The following is a 15946-nucleotide window of genomic DNA, read 5'->3' as shown; positions in this document are numbered from 1 at the left end:
TAACTTCATCTTTCTGTAGCTCTGCAGTGTGACAACGGGCTGGTTTATGATCCCTGTGGTCCAGCTTGCTCGCGTTCATGTCCAACCATTCAGCAAAGTCCACATTCCAGCTGCGGTGCTGTTTCCTGTGTGGAGGGCTGCTTCTGTCCTGCAGGCACTGTCCGACATGGTGAGACAGACTCTGCTCTGTCCATAGCTGTGATGTATAAAACTGAACATTACAGTTGACTCTGTATTGGTATTTTAATGTGACAAAGCAGAACTTGAAGCCACATGTCAGAAGAATGAGAGGAATGGGTGCTGAACGCCTAATACAACATGCATATGTGTGGGAAGTTAAACTAGGGCGATTTGCTTCTTTAGTTTAGAACTTACAGCCTTATACTACATGCAGAACAAAAACAAACTAGAAACTGAGTGATGTGCACATTCACACACACTGCACAGCAGCAGTAACTTCACTGACGTGCCAGTTTTCAGGACTGGTGCAGGAAGAGGACCCAAACGTGGGGCTCTGAGACAAACAAGAGACACAAAGGCTGAAGGCAAATGTTAAAAATCCAAAATATTCTCCTTCAGGGCAAAAACACAGGAAACAGAAGGTGAGCAAAGCATAAGAATGACAAGCAGTATAAACAGGCTAGAGGCAAGCACAGACAGGAACACAGGTATAGAAAACAGACACTCCAACAAACACTGAGGTTTGAAATAGGACAGGTCACCAGAGAAAGAGAGACACGTGGGTGTCAGGTAACAACACATGAAAGTAAAACTAAGACTAAAAGGTGCAAGACACAAATGACTGTCAAAATAAAACAGGAACTAAGTAATCTAAATAACGTTAAGCCCTAACTGCATTAACGCGGCGAATCTTGGTAAGCGAGTTAACGCGGATCGCCCCGTGCGTGGGGCTGCACGGCGTCAACGCGTTAGCGTGGTTAGCTCGTTAGCGCTGTGCTGCGTTAATGTGGTTATAGCGTTAACGTCATTGTAACGAGATTAATGCTGACAGCACTAGAAGTAACCTAAACAGGTAATGCCTAAAGCAGAGACAAAGACTCGACGAGATTAAAGAAACATGAGGGAGGCGGAAAAGTATAAGATACCAAAAGACTCACAGCAGGAAGGAGTTTATAATCACTTAGTAACTACTTACAACATCACAAGTGAAGAAACTGACAACCAATAAGCAAAACCAATAACTACGGAATCAAAATACTAAATAAATACAGAATGTAAATAATCAAATGGGAACGTAGTAGCGAATACTTAATAAGGATTTATTCAAAACGCAGGAGTACAACACCAAGCAGTCAGGAGGTGCTAGAAAATGCAGTGGCTTCTTTTTCTGCACAGCCAATGGGATTATTTACATATTCCAGGTTTATCATCACTGCTGAAATATTAATGCCGTGATCTGACTTGTTTCAGTGTCATGCTGACAGAAACACGTGTAAAAACTGCTCTTACACTGAGTACTATTTTTGCTTCTTCACCAAACCAGAGTATTTGAAACCAGCTGCGTCGCACCACTAAAATTAAGTAGCTGCAACTGTTTTGGATGTCTTTTTTCAGTCTAACCCACAACGACCCACTGCCGTCTTTACGTTCTTTGTCTGTATGCTTTTTATGAAACAGGCGACAGCTGTGTAGCTCCCAGCCAGTGTCCGTGTGAGTGGGATGGCTCCTTGTTTCCAGCTGGAGCTGCTGTCACTCAACACTGCCAGAACTGGTCAGTCTTTCTGAACATTTATAAATGTGTATTCTTTGTTTTTGTCTGTCCATAAAAACCTTTTGCCTTTGTGTGTTCAGCTCCTGTGAGGAGGGTGTTTGGAAGTGTGATGGTGTGGCTTGCCCTCCTCCCTCCCCTCCCTGTCTGGAGTCAGAGTTTACCTGTGCTGGGGGACGCTGCATCCCCACCCAGTGGGTGTGTGACAATGAAGACGACTGTGGTGACGGTTCAGATGAGATCTGTCCATCCACCTGCTCCCCGGACCATTTCCACTGTACCAGCACACCGAGGCGAGTCCAAATTAACTTTATTAAAAGGATTAATTTCCTGTGCGTTGCAGTATGAAGGCTCAAACATGTCTGTTGTTGTGTAAAGTTTTACCAGAGCTTGAACCCCTTTAGCCTCCAGTTCTCCATGTGCCAGGCAGAAGACATTTATTTTTGTTTTCATGATTTATTCATTTTGAATGCTAACTGCTGTGGGGTAGCTTACACCCTCTAAATAACAACATTTTACATACATATGACCAAACTGCACTGCTGACTGTTCTCCAATTTACTCCAAAGCACATTTTTATCTTACTGTGAGACACACTCTCAGACACTTCATCCAATCACACTGAGCAAAGCCGTTTATGCTAGCAGTAGCTGATTTGTATGTCATCACACTGCGCTAACATGTCCTGGTCAGGTTTATGTTATGTTGAAAGAATCAGTCTTTCTTTGCCACAAAATCACTGGAGAGAATTAAGTAAATGAACCCCAACCCTGCAGTGGACCATGTTTGAACCTGGCTCTGCGTTGTGATGGCCACCCAGACTGTGCTGACCAATCAGATGAGGACTTCTGTGGACCTGCCACCCCTGTGCCCCTATGCCCACCTGGGGAATTTCAGTGTGCAAATGGAAAGTGTCTGCCAGCCAGCCGTGTTTGCGATGGATGGCTGGACTGTGGCTTTGCTGATGGATCTGATGAGCAAGGTAAACTATCAAAAAACCTTTTCTTCAAGGAATGCGCTCTATCAGAAACTTGCCTCAGCAGCATACTGTAAAAATGAATTTCCATGAAGTCTTCGTGAAGCACTGTGTCCTGTTCGCAAATTTCTTTGTACATTTAATGACAGCAATAACTGTGAATTGTAATGAACTTTACTTTTCTCGGCCCAGACTGTGGTGTGGTTTGTGATGAAGGGGAGTTCCTGTGTGCGGGGGGACGATGTATTCTGTACCTCCATCGATGCGATGGCCACGATGACTGTGGGGACCTCAGTGATGAGAGAGGGTGTGTATTATGAAGTTTGATGCTCTGCACTGGTCTAGTTGTTTTAGTCTGTTTTACAAAGACCATATAAGATGGTTAGTAGAAGATTTTGTTTTCTTTTTGTGTTTACTACGACCATTCATCTGCACGAACATTTCACATGACTGTCTTTGTAGCTGTGTGTGCGCACCAGGAGAGTTTCAGTGTCGAGGAGACCAGTGCGTTCCCGCCGACAGAGTGTGTGATGGAACCAAAGACTGTCCCTCTGGAAGCGATGAGGCTGTTTGTCCAAGTAAAGGTACAAAAAACCCCAGAGTAATATAATAACCATCGATCCATCCATCTATCCATGCATCCATTCATCTGGCCATTCATCCATCCATCTATCCATGCATCAATTCATCCATCCATCTGGCCATTCATCCATCCATCTATCCATGCATCAATTCATCCATCCATCTGGCCATTCATCCATCCATCCATCCATCCATCCATCCATTCATCCATTCATCCATCCATCCATCCATCCATCCATTCATCCGTCCCTCCATCCATCCACCCATCCATCCATCCATTCATCCATCCATTCCTCCATCCATCCATCCATTCATCCATCCCTCCATCTATCCACCCATCCATCCATCCATCCATCCATCCATCCATTCATCCATTCATCCATCCATCCATTCATCCATTCATCTATCCATCCATTCATTCATCCATCCACCCATCCATCCATCCATCCATCCATCCATCCATCCATTCTCTTCCTCTTATCCTTGCAGGGTCGTGGGGGAGTCTATCCCAGCTGTCTTAGCCCCACTAACTAATATAATAACTACTAACAGTTAAATACATTTTCTCATACACACTCCCGATTACACAGTTTAAGCAGTTCTGTGTTTGTGGCAGTGACCTGTGCTCCGGACCAGTTTGCCTGTGGTGATGGTACATGTGTTGCCATCACTAAGCTGTGTGATGGAGCTACTGACTGTTCAGGAAGAGAGGACGAGAACAGAACCAACTGCTTCACCAGTACCACAACACCATCACTCCTGCCTGTCACACCAACGTCTGGTAATGTCATTTAAAGGTTATGGAAAAATGTTTCTAGTACATAAACACCTAGTCAGAGGTTATTCTTAGACATTTCTACCATTGTTATATGTTTTTCTTCTTTTTGCTTTTTTGCCTAATTCTCAGTTTTGTGTATTTGATAAGACGATCTACTCCCCAAGGTGTTACCATTTCATTTTGCTTTGACGCTGCTGTGCTGGGACATTTCTCAGAAAAAGCCCTGCGTTACACATAACTCATTATTTTTTTTAAAAGTAATGCAGTATGGTACTTATTACTCAGTGAAGAAAGTGATTCGTTAAACCACTTGTTACATAATTTTCTCGTTACAATGTAAACAACCTTAGACGCACTGTCAAATAATTACCAGAAAAAGAAAAAAAATACATTTGTTTAATGTTTTTTTTCTATCCAGTTAAAAGATGATCCTAAAGATGATGCTAAAGTGACCATAGATATGAGGCAGGTGAAGTGCTTAACGTGTACAGAACAGAGTACAGCACGAATGTGTGGTCAGATGTACGTCTCAAGTTTTGCGAGGGGTCAGTAAGACTAGGAGAGTGCGCTATAAAGCCAGCCCATTCCATCCTTTGTGGTTCTTTTGGAATATGTTTTGCCATTCTATTCAGGACCTGTTAAATATATATTATTTATACACATGTCATATATATAATGTCTCTGATACCTTTTGGTTCTGCAGCTTGCAGGTCTTATGAGTTCAGCTGTGCCACTGTTGGGCAGTGTGTGCCTCAGGCCTGGCGCTGCGATGGAGAAACAGATTGTATGGATGGCAGTGATGAGCAGCAATGTGGCGCCCCGTGTGGCTCCGGCCAGGTGCCTTGTGTCAGTGGGGACCAGTGCGTGGAATACCAGCAGCTCTGTGATGGGACCCCACATTGCAGGGATACGTCAGATGAGAGTATCGACAACTGTGGTATGTTAATGTATATACTGTCTATGTTCTAAGCATCAAGAATAAAACCCTAGAGTCAATATGATCAGGCCAAAAAGAGCAGTTTGTCCTACCATCTGTCTACTAGGCTCTACCCGGATACCTCCCTGTTTAGGCAGCTTCCCATGTGACAACCGCACCTGTGTGAACATGTCACAGGTCTGCAATGGTGTCCCAGACTGTCCACGGGGCGAAGATGAGTTGGTGTGTGGTGAGTTCTCATTAGATAAAGAGAAGGCAGGTAAGCCTAGAGTGAGACAAGGAGTGACCATGATGACGCTATGATACAGTCACGGCCAGGCTTTCATTAAAAGATGTCATCAGGACTAAAAAGGACACAAGTTTGATTGTATTAACTCCCCTGTTCTCTTGTATGATCATTAATATATTTGACATCTTGTTCTGTTAAGATAAAACTGTCTCACCAGCACTTCCTGGCAGCAACACCACTGTCACCTGCTCTGAGTTCACCTGTATGGATGGAACCTGTGTGCCTTTTAACGTGGTAAGCTAAACTCCGCCCCAACACGCCATCTATATTTTGCAGAAATGATCAAGTACATGAAGATAATCTTTTGTTGCTTTCCTGCTGGTTTGGATAGAAGACAAAAATCTGATACAGCAGTATAAGTTATTTGCATTTTTTAAATGACCAGCATCTGTTTCAAATACACATTTTTACATTTATATTTGAATTAGCTCTTTCTAGTTTTTTCTGTCTCATCTCTTTATCTGCCTCTTCCACCACAACACTCTCCCCTTCATCTCCATTTCATCCTATTCCTCTTTACCTCAAGCCTAAGAATTCCTACGTTATAAGCTAACGCTATGCTAGCTAATATTAGACTATAGTGTCCTAAAAGTCTGTAGTTTTTAAGTACATCCAAAATTTTAATATGAGTTTTACTGCATTCTCACATCACATATGGGTTTACTTGCTAAGTGTGAGTTGCCCACTTTGAAGATTCACTTGCAATTAAGTTTTGGTAACAGCGGAGAACAGCAGCTAACAGGAGCTAACAGCAGCTAACAGGCAAAAACAGCAGCTAATAGCAGCTAACAGGAGCTAACAGCAGCTAATAGCAGCTAACAGGCAAAAACAGCAGCATGTTCTGGCCCCAGCAGAAAATTACAGATTACCATTGCTCATCAATCACAAATGAGCTACTTTGGCTCGTCGACAATGTAAAGGGTAATACACAGAGACGTATCAATGTCAAAGTGTAATAAAGATCAGGTAAATACCGTAGCAGCGACTAGTGTCCGTGGTTCAAGTACCTACTAAGTTTGTAAGCAATCTTGACATAGAACACAAGCATTCAAACTTTTGTAGGCCTTCAGATCTCATCTAGTATAATTTGAGGGGTTGTTGATAACACAGTGATATAAACCATGTGGCGTGAAGTCAGGGAGAGTCCCAGGGCAACACTTCACAGAATCAGTAAACACACTTGGACTTCAGCCCTCCCATGCTCACTTCTTCACAGAAGCCAGATGCTTGTCATGAAAGTATTTTACTTCCTCTGAGGGAGAATATACAAGTGTTTGTTTACTCATAGTCGTTTATCTTATCTACATAATATTTAGTAGGTTTTTCACTCACTTGAAGTGTCATGTTGCCTACAACATGTAATGTGTTTACTTAACGATGTGTGGCTGAACAGGCAACGAAGGGATAGAAGTCCTTGTTTTACACCAGAAAGTTGGGAGAAGTTTCAGTTGCGTTACTACTGAGGTTCTACTTTATTTTCTATTGCATGGCTGCATCATTCAGTCTTGGAATCTGAGGTTATTTGCAGGCCCACATATGAAAGTACACTGCATCTGTTTTTCTCCGTTAATTATACTAAAACTAAGTCAGTTATGTTTTCAAGGAAGGAAGAAAGAAAACGAAAAGTTTCATGTACAGTGAGCCTGCTCTGTTTTTAGGTGTGTAATGGTGTTCCAGACTGCCCAGACTCCTCATTAGGGTCGCTCGGAGACCCCACAGACGAGCAGGGCTGTAAAACCTGGAGCTCCTGGGGCCCTTGGAGTCCTTGCAGCACCACCTGTGGGACGGGCTTCATGAGCCGGGAGAGATCATGCCCTCCAGGGGACCCGCTGCACCACTGCCGGGGTCAGGACATCCAGAGGCAGGAGTGTTTCAATACCACCTGTCCTGGTAAGGACATACACAGAAACTGTAACACACACGTTTGGGAATGCTTTCAGGAAACGTGAGATTCCTATAATTTTGGAACAAGAGGGTTTATTTTTCATAGAAGGCTGGAGGAAAAACTGACGACAAAAATAGAAGCATAAAGGAAAGTCACAGACGCACACATGTCAAAAAGTCTGACTTGTCTTCTGTTCTGGTTCAGCGACTAACCGGAAGGTTGGTGGTTCGATCCCAGGCTCCTCCGCTCTGCATGTCAAATATCCTTGGGCAAGATGCTCTCCGATGCATCCATCAGAGTGTGAATGTGTATGAATGTTAGATAGTAAGCACTTAACAACTTAGAAAACATGCTTGTGTGAATGGGTGTGATTGGGTGAATGAATTAGTTGTATAAAGTGCTTTGAGTGCTCAGATAGAGTAGAAAAACGCTATATAAGAACCGGTCCATTTACCATTCACCATCTTCTCTACAGTTGATGGTCGATGGCTGCCGTGGGGGAGCTGGTCAAACTGTTCCAGTGGTTGTGGTGGAGTTCAGGTCAGAAACAGAGCATGCACACCTCCTCTCTATGGAGGACAGGACTGTTCCCAGCTCCCAGGACCATCTAATCTGTCCATGGAGACCAGTAAGCAGTTTGTAAAGATGAATGTTTTATTGAGCAAAAGTCAAGTATTTTGTTTACGATGGTTTTATTACTTATTATAAAAGTAATTACTGCCCAGAGATGGCTTGTGCTCTCAGAGAGCTTCGCAAACATGTAAAATGTAAAATTTAAAATCAATATTTTTGGAACTCCAAAAATCCCGTATATAAATATGAATAAATATTCCAAGTATAAAAAACGTAGATCTTCTCGAGTGTTGATGGAAGTTGTTTTTATTGCTGATGATGGTGGTTGCTTTATATCCAAATCTGGGCTATTTAAACCAGAAAGGAAGTAATCAGAGTCCAGACTTTCACAATAAGACTCATGGTCAGCTCAGACTTATAAATACTTAAATGCCATGAACTGGTAGTAAATGAGGGAAAGCTAAGGACAATAAGAGATAAATTGGTAAAAAGGAAAGAAAAACGGTACCACGTCCAGTTCTAAAATGAGGAGATTTCCTGTATTCATTTTTGTCTTTCCCTTTTTTTATACCAGGGTGTTTACCCTCGTTACTTTAACCTGCATAACGAAACAGATAACATACGAGAATTTTCGACACTTTTCATTTAGTTACACAGCTTTTCTTACAGTAGGACTTCCTGCTCTGTCTCTGTGCCTCACTGTAGAACCATGTCTGAATGATGGATGTGACAACACCAGCTGTCCCACAGGCTTGGTTAGACACAGCTGTGCTCCCTGCCCACTGTCCTGTGCCCACATCAGCAGTGAGTCCACCTGTGATCCCAGCGCACCCTGCTTCTCAGGTCGGTGCATCCCAGGACACGTGTGGAATGTCCTGTGTGATAAATAAAATGTGGCTTCTTCACCAGTTTAGATTTCAGTCACAAGCTTTTTTCGCTCTAACGTATCAATACTTTCAGGATGCTGGTGCCCAGAGGGGCAGGTGATGAGCCACACACAGCAGTGTGTGTCACCAGAGGAGTGTGTGTGTGAGGTGGCGGGTGTGCGCTACTGGCCGGGCCAGCAGATCAAAGTGGACTGTGAGGTTTGTGTGTGCGAGACAGGAAGGCCACAGAGGTGTCAGCCCAACCCTGACTGCTCCAGTGAGTCGCTGTAGTCAAATCCACAGCTGACGTGTACACACAGACTGCTGTGAAGTCTGAGGAATCTGTTTTGTCACACTTGTAGTTCACTGTGGATGGTCATCATGGTCTGAGTGGGGAGAGTGCTTGGGGCCGTGTGGTGTGCAGAGCGTTCAGTGGTCCTTCCGCAGCCCAAACAACCCCCCCAAACATGGAGATGGTAGGACGTGCAGAGGAATTTACAGGAAGGCTCGCCGGTAAGTCTCCTCCTGCTTTCATTGGTTAGAAACTGTGTACTTTTTCAAGACTTTCAGCACTCGGACCTTTTCCAAACATGGTCACTCTCCATGGGATTGCAATCGTCTGACGTGCGCCTCTGTGAGAATTCATCATTCTTCAACGTGAGCTCAGCAGATGTGCTATCAAGCATTATAAATATTTTGATGAAGAGGTTTTGAACTGCACTAATCACCACTTAATGCCCAAAAAGTAGTCAAAAAATGTATTTAGTTTACTAGACTGCGTGTGTAGCTCATGAGGTCATCCACCAATCAGCTAGATACATGTAACCTTTTCAAAGTTCAAAAAACGGGCGTCAAGGATGAAAGTCCAGTGTTTGCTTTTCTGTCCGGTGTGCTCACTTCTTAGTGTTGGCAGAGTGCAGCAATCCACCAGCTGTTCATGATTATGTCCAAGTAAGAAAAGATGATTAATGTGGGAATAATGTGTCAGTTACTCTGTAATGTGCTGCCACATTGGAACAGGTGCAGGTCGTGAGCGTTATAAAAGTAGCAGCTAAAATATTGTGCACCCTGATCCAAGAATGGAAATGTCTCCCTATATATGGGAATCCAACCGTGTGCCAAGCATTTCTCCCCTGCTGTGAGGAAGTATTTTCTATCAGCTCTGGCTTTGAGGTTAAAAACATGATCGAATCATGATGTCCATCCACCAACGTCTCTGCTGGGTTTCTTTGAAAGAAAATGTCTGTCTTTGTGTCTGTATTACAATCCCACTGTCGGCGTGTGTGTCTGTGTGTGTGCGTGCAGGTGTCAGACAGCCCCCTGTGAGGAGTGTGAGTATCACGGTCAGTCCCACACAGTGGGCGACAGATGGCGGTCAGACCAGTGTCAGCTATGCCGCTGTCTTCCCAACCTCACAGTGCAGTGCTCCCCCTACTGTCCATACGCTGCCACTGGCTGCCCTCAGGTGAGAGGATGTGTGTGGCTGTTGTTCATTTTTGTTGGCAAAAGCTACTAAAAATATTTCCACATTAGTCTTATTGTTATGTTTTAAATGTTGTTCACCTGTCGCCACTTTAGTGTCGTCTACAGACTTTACTGATTAGTGTAACCAATGTTCTTCTTAAGTTTGTGTCCATGTTTTGTGGAACTATAATGGACATTGGCACATTTGTGTATGTGACTGTGTGTAAATGTGTGTTTGTATCTTATTCCATGGAAACACTTGTAGTCATTTCCTGCCTCTGCAACCTTTTCTTGCCTCCACGTAGCTGTGCGTCGTGGCAACTCGAGATGAATGCTTTTTGTTTGTGCAGGGCCAAAGTCTGGTGCCTGGAGAGGGAGACAGGTGTTGCTACTGCCAAGGTAAAATCTGAACAGTTGTTCTCCTGTTTACGCTGATTAAGTTCTTTCCACTTTAATGGTGGTTGAACTTAAACACGAGGAACTGCCCTCCATACTCACTAATGTAGCATCCAAATGTCAGATGACGTAGGGACTAATAATGATAAATGTTAGACGCCGTAATCTCACTTGTGGTGTTTGGAGAGAGAGCATTATTTTTATTTCTTTTTATTAGAAAAAAAACGTCACTCCTGACACGATCGACAGCACAGAAATGTTGTAAAAATGATTTTTAAAGATCTGTTTAAGAAACGTGACGAAGACGGTGCAGCAGTTTATGAGTCAGAAAATCATCCCACAGATTTTATTTTTTAATTTATATGGAGTTAAAAAGTGAACGAGTGCTCTGTGCAGAATCAACCAATTTGTTAGTTTATAGTGTTGCATTCTGGGTAAGTGCTATAATTGGACTGGTAACAAATAATGGCCATGCATTACTTAAAAAAATGACATTAAGATGAAGTTGGGACCCTTGTAGAAACATCATCTGCTGAATGGACCTGTAAGTGAACATCTGGCCAGCAATAAAATTGCATTACTTAGACGACTGTCTCTTGTTTATGGTAGACAATCTTGTGTTAATGAATATTCTCTTACCACTGTTTGTATTCTACACCTGCTAGGTGAAAATGACACAATACTTACAACAACTGGTCCTGTCACTGTGACCTCCAAGCCAGCACAGGTCACTACACCCCTGATTCCCACATACCCTCTTCCTCCTGGAGGTAGGTGCCTTCCTCTACCTGTTGTTAGATATTTAAAGGTTGATCCTGAGACGATCCAGGAGAGCCAGTTTACTTTTATTAATGTTGCTCAGAAATGGTCTGCAGTTCACCCAGAGGCTCAGCTGAGGGCACCCATGAGACATTTACACCTCTTAGAAGACAAACATGTTCGCTTTTGCAAACTCAGTACCAACAGTATGTGTGACCTGAAATAAAAATGAAACGTTTAAGCCGACAGATTTTTCCCATGTTACTGCTTTGGAGTCAGAAGCAATTGATGCTAAGTTATCAGCTAAAGCTACACTGGTTAGCAAGCAGACACATACCTTTGTAACGAGCCTCAGTCAACAAAACTGGAGCACTTCCCTACATAAGATGCCTTTATAAGTTAAAAGTATCAGTATCATTATTGGTATCGCTGTTTTTCTGTATTGCATCCATACCAAATCTGCAGTATGGCACTGCTCTAGCAGCCATCGCCTGCCTCTAACCCTGACAGTACTTAAATAGCATTTATCCCCCACAGCACAGGTGTTATGAAGAGGAAAACTAAGCGCTTTGTTGAATCACACCAGAAACAGGTGTCTGCTTCTGCATGATCACTGCTGCTATCACTCATGTCATTGGCTCAACTGTATAGAAATATATTGCTACACAGTTGTAACCCATGAACTTTAATGGAAACTATAAGCTTACATTGTTATACCTGGACAATCTCACGAACAAGTCGGTGAAGTCTTTATAATCTGAGGTGCATCTGTTTTAAATCATGCAAACTTTGTTTATCCTTGTTCCTGTTTAGAGGAATGCTGGTCTCCCCTGGGTGTCCAGTCTCTTCCTGCCTCAAGTTTCAGTGCCTCTTCACAGCAGGCCGGTCACCCCCCTGATGCAGCTCGTCTGCATGCGTGGGACCCTCACAGTGACCTCCAGGTACTCCACACATAATCAGACCCCTGAGCATGTCCACCATCATCCTCTTTTTTCCTTAGACTTCTCATAAATGACAAATGATGCTATTTAGCTATTTATCTTAAAATTCTTCCTGCAGGGCTGGAGTCCAGAACCAGAGGAGTATAAGGACCTACCACAGCGGAGGCCTGACAGCTACACCGGCAACACACAGAGTCCCTACATACAGATAGACCTGCTAAAGCCATACAACATCACTGGTAAACAGACACACAGTTTACATGCAGTACATGCTGCTTCAGTGTTTTGTGCACTTAGTTTCGTCTCTGTGCTATCCTACAGGTGTGTTGACCCAGGGTGGAGGTGTGTTTGGCACATTTGTGTCCAGCTTCTTCCTCCAGTTCAGCCGGGATGGAAATCAGTGGTACACTCACAAGGAGCTGGTCACTGATGCCCCACCCAGACCCAAGGTGCAGCAGCAAACCAAAGCGCTTTACTTTAAAGGCTTTATTATTTTTCTTAGTGATTGTTCTCCTCCCAGGTTTTTCTCGGTAATCACGATGATCGAGGAGTGACGGAGAGCAGACTGGACAGGATCGTGTCGGCTCAGTTTGTCCGCCTCTTGCCCCATGACTTCCAGAATGGCATCTATCTTCGCCTTGAGATCATGGGCTGTGGCGATGGTTGGTGGAAAGGATGCTGGTCTTACATACTGGGTTTGTGTGTGTGATTCTAAAATGCAGGCTTTACTTTCATCACCAGGTTCTCGCTGGTTAACATCACCCAGTCCTCCCTCACCAGTCTCCCCAGCAGGTGGCTGCAGAGAGAAAGAGTTCCAATGTGAGAACGGTCGCTGCGTGCCAGCAGGTCCTCTGGGCGTAGTCTGCGATGGCGTCAATGATTGCGGGGACAGTTCGGACGAGACCCACTGTGGTGAGCTGTCCACACCACAGCTCATAGTTTGCTCTTTAATATTTTAGAATAAACATAGACATTCTTACTGAGCACAACTACTCACTGTGTGCAGGTACGCAGCCTTCCACTACAGCCACCAGTCCACGTAGCTGCCCTGCTGGTCAGTTCTCCTGCCCCCCACCAGGGGGCTGCATTGAGGCATGGAAGCGTTGTGATGGAAATCCCCACTGTCCCAGAGGAGAGGATGAAAGTGGATGCCACCCTCATGACAACATTACCGCCCAGTAAGACACGAGGACGCGGATCTTTTTTGTTTAACGTAGAAGCATTGCAGTTGTTTTTAATTCCTCTTCAATACGATCACTACTGTGCAGGCCGTACACACCCCCGCCTGCCCCGCTGAGGACTCCATCTATGGCTGCTGTCACACATCCTGCTGTAAGCCAGTGCATTCATTTAAGTCCCATTATTTGCATTTGGATTTGAGATGTTAAAATACGTACAGCATGAACAGAAACAGTGCTTCATACTCTGATCTTGTCTCTGCAGGACGGTGGCCCGGGATATCACGGTGAGGTTTGTTTTCAGCTGTGTGATTGTTTTTCTTCATTTCTTATGAAGGCTGAATGACTGTAAGGATCATCATATATCACTGTGGCGAGGCGGGGCCTGCGATGCTGCTGCAGGTGAGATAGAGGCACCTGCACAGCATCTGCAATCACGCCTCGGCACTGTAAAAGGCTGCGCTGTTGTCATTGGTTGTTGTTGGTATGTGAGCTGCAGCCGAGGTGTTTAAGTGTACAGCAACCATTAATAAAGATGCTGCAAAGCATGCAAACATCACTGGGTCTGTCGTGGTTTTATCACAATCACAGGTATCTGCTCCTCTCCGCTTGGACTGGAGGATGGGAGAATCCATTACGGTCAGCTCACCTCGTCCTCCCATCGGGAGAACAACCCTGCCGATGCCGGGCGGCTGAATATAGTCCCAAACATGTGAGACGCTTGTCAAGCCTGAAACAGATCAAACTTCTGTCTTTCAGTGTTAGCACATTGGGTCTTAAGTAAACTTTCAAGTTCTTGTTAACGCTTGAAGGGGAGATGACAAAAGAGAGGTCATCTCCGTGTCATACCATCTTTTGTGCTCACAGCCAGGTGATGGAGCCCGGTTGGAGCCCGTTACCTACAGACCCTCAGCCGTATTTTCAGGTGGATTTCTTGGAGCCCATGTGGGTGTCAGGCGTGGTGACACAGGGCACTGAGCGAATGTGGGGTTCCCTCACCAAATACCGCCTGACGTTTGCCCTGCACAGCAGCCTTTTCACAGACTTTACTGAGAATGGGAAGCCCGATGGCCCCGCTAAGGTATACTTAACACATTTAAACAGTACCATTAATTATAATTTCAGCACTGTAAAACATGATTACATATTTTTATATGTAATAAAGTGTCTTCTCTGTTGCTGTGCAGGTGTTTGAGGTACGGATGGTGGGCAGGACCCCCGTGACCCGCTGGCTCAGTCGGCTGGTCAGAGCTCGCTACGTGCGCATCATGCCTGCAGAGTACAGGCACACGTTTTACCTGCGCGTGGAGATCCTCGGCTGCCGAGGAGGTCAGGGCATAAACCAAATTATGATAATTATTCCTAATGTTGGCTGTACAACCTTCTCTTACCAGGTTATGCTGTTTCTCTTCTTCTGCTTTTGCAGATGAGCTGGTGACCCCCAGCAGTGTGACAACATCTCCCTCTGGTGGTGGGAAAGTGACAGTGCAGCGCTGTGAACCTGGTCAGTTTTTCTGCCAGCACAGTGACGAGTGCATCTCTGTGTCTTTGCTCTGTGATGGTCGACCAGACTGCAAGGATCATTCTGATGAGATCGGCTGTGGTACGGACAGCTTTGATTTTCTGCTCTCTTTAGCTTTCAAAAATCAGCAGTAAACAAAAACTGTGAAGGCCCTTCCTGCACCCACGCTCACTTTCACTTTCTCATTTCTCATTGTCAGTTTAGCTCATGTGGTTTTATTTTCTTCATCGTTTTTAGGTACAGCTCCAACAAGAGGCTTTCCAGGTCTGCAAAACCAGACCAGCTCTACAGGGAGACCAGGTATCCATGGTGACCACACAACAGGTGCCCCAGGCCTACATACCACCAGGTCTCAGGGCGGACTTCCTGGAGTGCCAACATCAGGAGTCACAGAACCTACTCGATCACAGAAGATCACAACTGCTGGTAAGTGCGAGTCTACATGTGCTGCTGTGTGACCGATGATGCAGCAGTGGATGAGATCCTGCAGGTAATGTAGGAGAGAAGTGAGAGGAATCGAGAATTAAATCTTTTCCAAATTCAGCTTTCGAATTGACTTTAAGATCTTAACGCTTGTTCTTAAGACATTGCATGAACTAGCTGATCTCCTAACCTCGTATTCTCCCCCAAGATCCTTGAGGTCTGCAGACCAAATGCTTTTGGTTGTCCCAAGGTCCAGACTAGAACACAGAGGAGACCGGGCGTTTGCTGTAACATTGCCATTGCATATCAGATCCTGCCCAACACTGGATACTTTTAAAATCCGTCTAAAGACCCATTTTTATTCTCTGGCTTTTGCTTCATCATGAGTTTGTTACCATTATTCTTTTTATTCTCTTCTAAAACACTGTTCTATTTTTCTTTTATGTCTTCTGCTTTGTCCATTTTATTGTACAGTACTTTGGTCAAAACTTGTTGTTTTTATATCTATATAAATAAATTTGAACTTGAACTACATTTAACCTCAGAGGTCACTGCAGGTCATCCTGGGCTGCATCTCAGCACGCGGTTCGACTCCGGTACGCCCGGTCTTCGATCCACAAAAGGTTGGAAGCTATGCTGTTAGCATTT

At 44.4% G+C, this 15946-nt stretch overlaps 1 protein-coding gene across 4 annotated transcripts in view; it reads left to right on the top strand.

Moving 5' to 3' along the window:
* sspo (SCO-spondin) overlaps positions 1-15946 on the top strand; it is a 102289-nt gene that overhangs the window by 25023 nt on the left and 61320 nt on the right. For 2 of the 4 annotated variants that reach the window (XM_085418024.1, XM_085418022.1), the window contains exons 26-57: positions 20-169; positions 1639-1732; positions 1813-2022; positions 2506-2711; positions 2898-3012; positions 3168-3289; positions 3904-4068; positions 4769-5002; positions 5109-5231; positions 5431-5525; positions 6950-7181; positions 7652-7804; positions 8455-8592; positions 8710-8892; positions 8978-9128; positions 9921-10080; positions 10430-10478; positions 11141-11245; positions 12048-12175; positions 12294-12414; positions 12497-12624; positions 12696-12837; positions 12917-13087; positions 13182-13353; positions 13444-13507; positions 13619-13640; positions 13945-14065; positions 14221-14434; positions 14541-14682; positions 14780-14956; positions 15113-15301; positions 15844-15921. In XM_085418024.1, coding sequence (XP_085274150.1) covers positions 20-169; positions 1639-1732; positions 1813-2022; positions 2506-2711; positions 2898-3012; positions 3168-3289; positions 3904-4068; positions 4769-5002; positions 5109-5231; positions 5431-5525; positions 6950-7181; positions 7652-7804; positions 8455-8592; positions 8710-8892; positions 8978-9128; positions 9921-10080; positions 10430-10478; positions 11141-11245; positions 12048-12175; positions 12294-12414; positions 12497-12624; positions 12696-12837; positions 12917-13087; positions 13182-13353; positions 13444-13507; positions 13619-13640; positions 13945-14065; positions 14221-14434; positions 14541-14682; positions 14780-14956; positions 15113-15301; positions 15844-15921 — 4554 coding nt within the window. The remainder of the gene's footprint in view (positions 1-19; positions 170-1638; positions 1733-1812; positions 2023-2505; positions 2712-2897; positions 3013-3167; positions 3290-3903; positions 4069-4768; positions 5003-5108; positions 5232-5430; positions 5526-6949; positions 7182-7651; positions 7805-8454; positions 8593-8709; positions 8893-8977; positions 9129-9920; positions 10081-10429; positions 10479-11140; positions 11246-12047; positions 12176-12293; positions 12415-12496; positions 12625-12695; positions 12838-12916; positions 13088-13181; positions 13354-13443; positions 13508-13618; positions 13641-13944; positions 14066-14220; positions 14435-14540; positions 14683-14779; positions 14957-15112; positions 15302-15843; positions 15922-15946) is intronic. The other 2 variants (XM_085418021.1, XM_085418025.1) reach the window with 2 other exon arrangements.

This window comes from Rhamphochromis longiceps, linkage group LG9, assembly GCF_057381845.1.
Source record: "Rhamphochromis longiceps isolate RC_006_pf linkage group LG9, R_longiceps_female_GT1.1, whole genome shotgun sequence".
NCBI classification, from domain to species: Eukaryota; Metazoa; Chordata; class Actinopteri; order Cichliformes; family Cichlidae; genus Rhamphochromis; species Rhamphochromis longiceps.
Note: the sequence above shows the minus strand (reverse complement) of the source record. Positions and strands in the feature narration are given on the sequence as shown.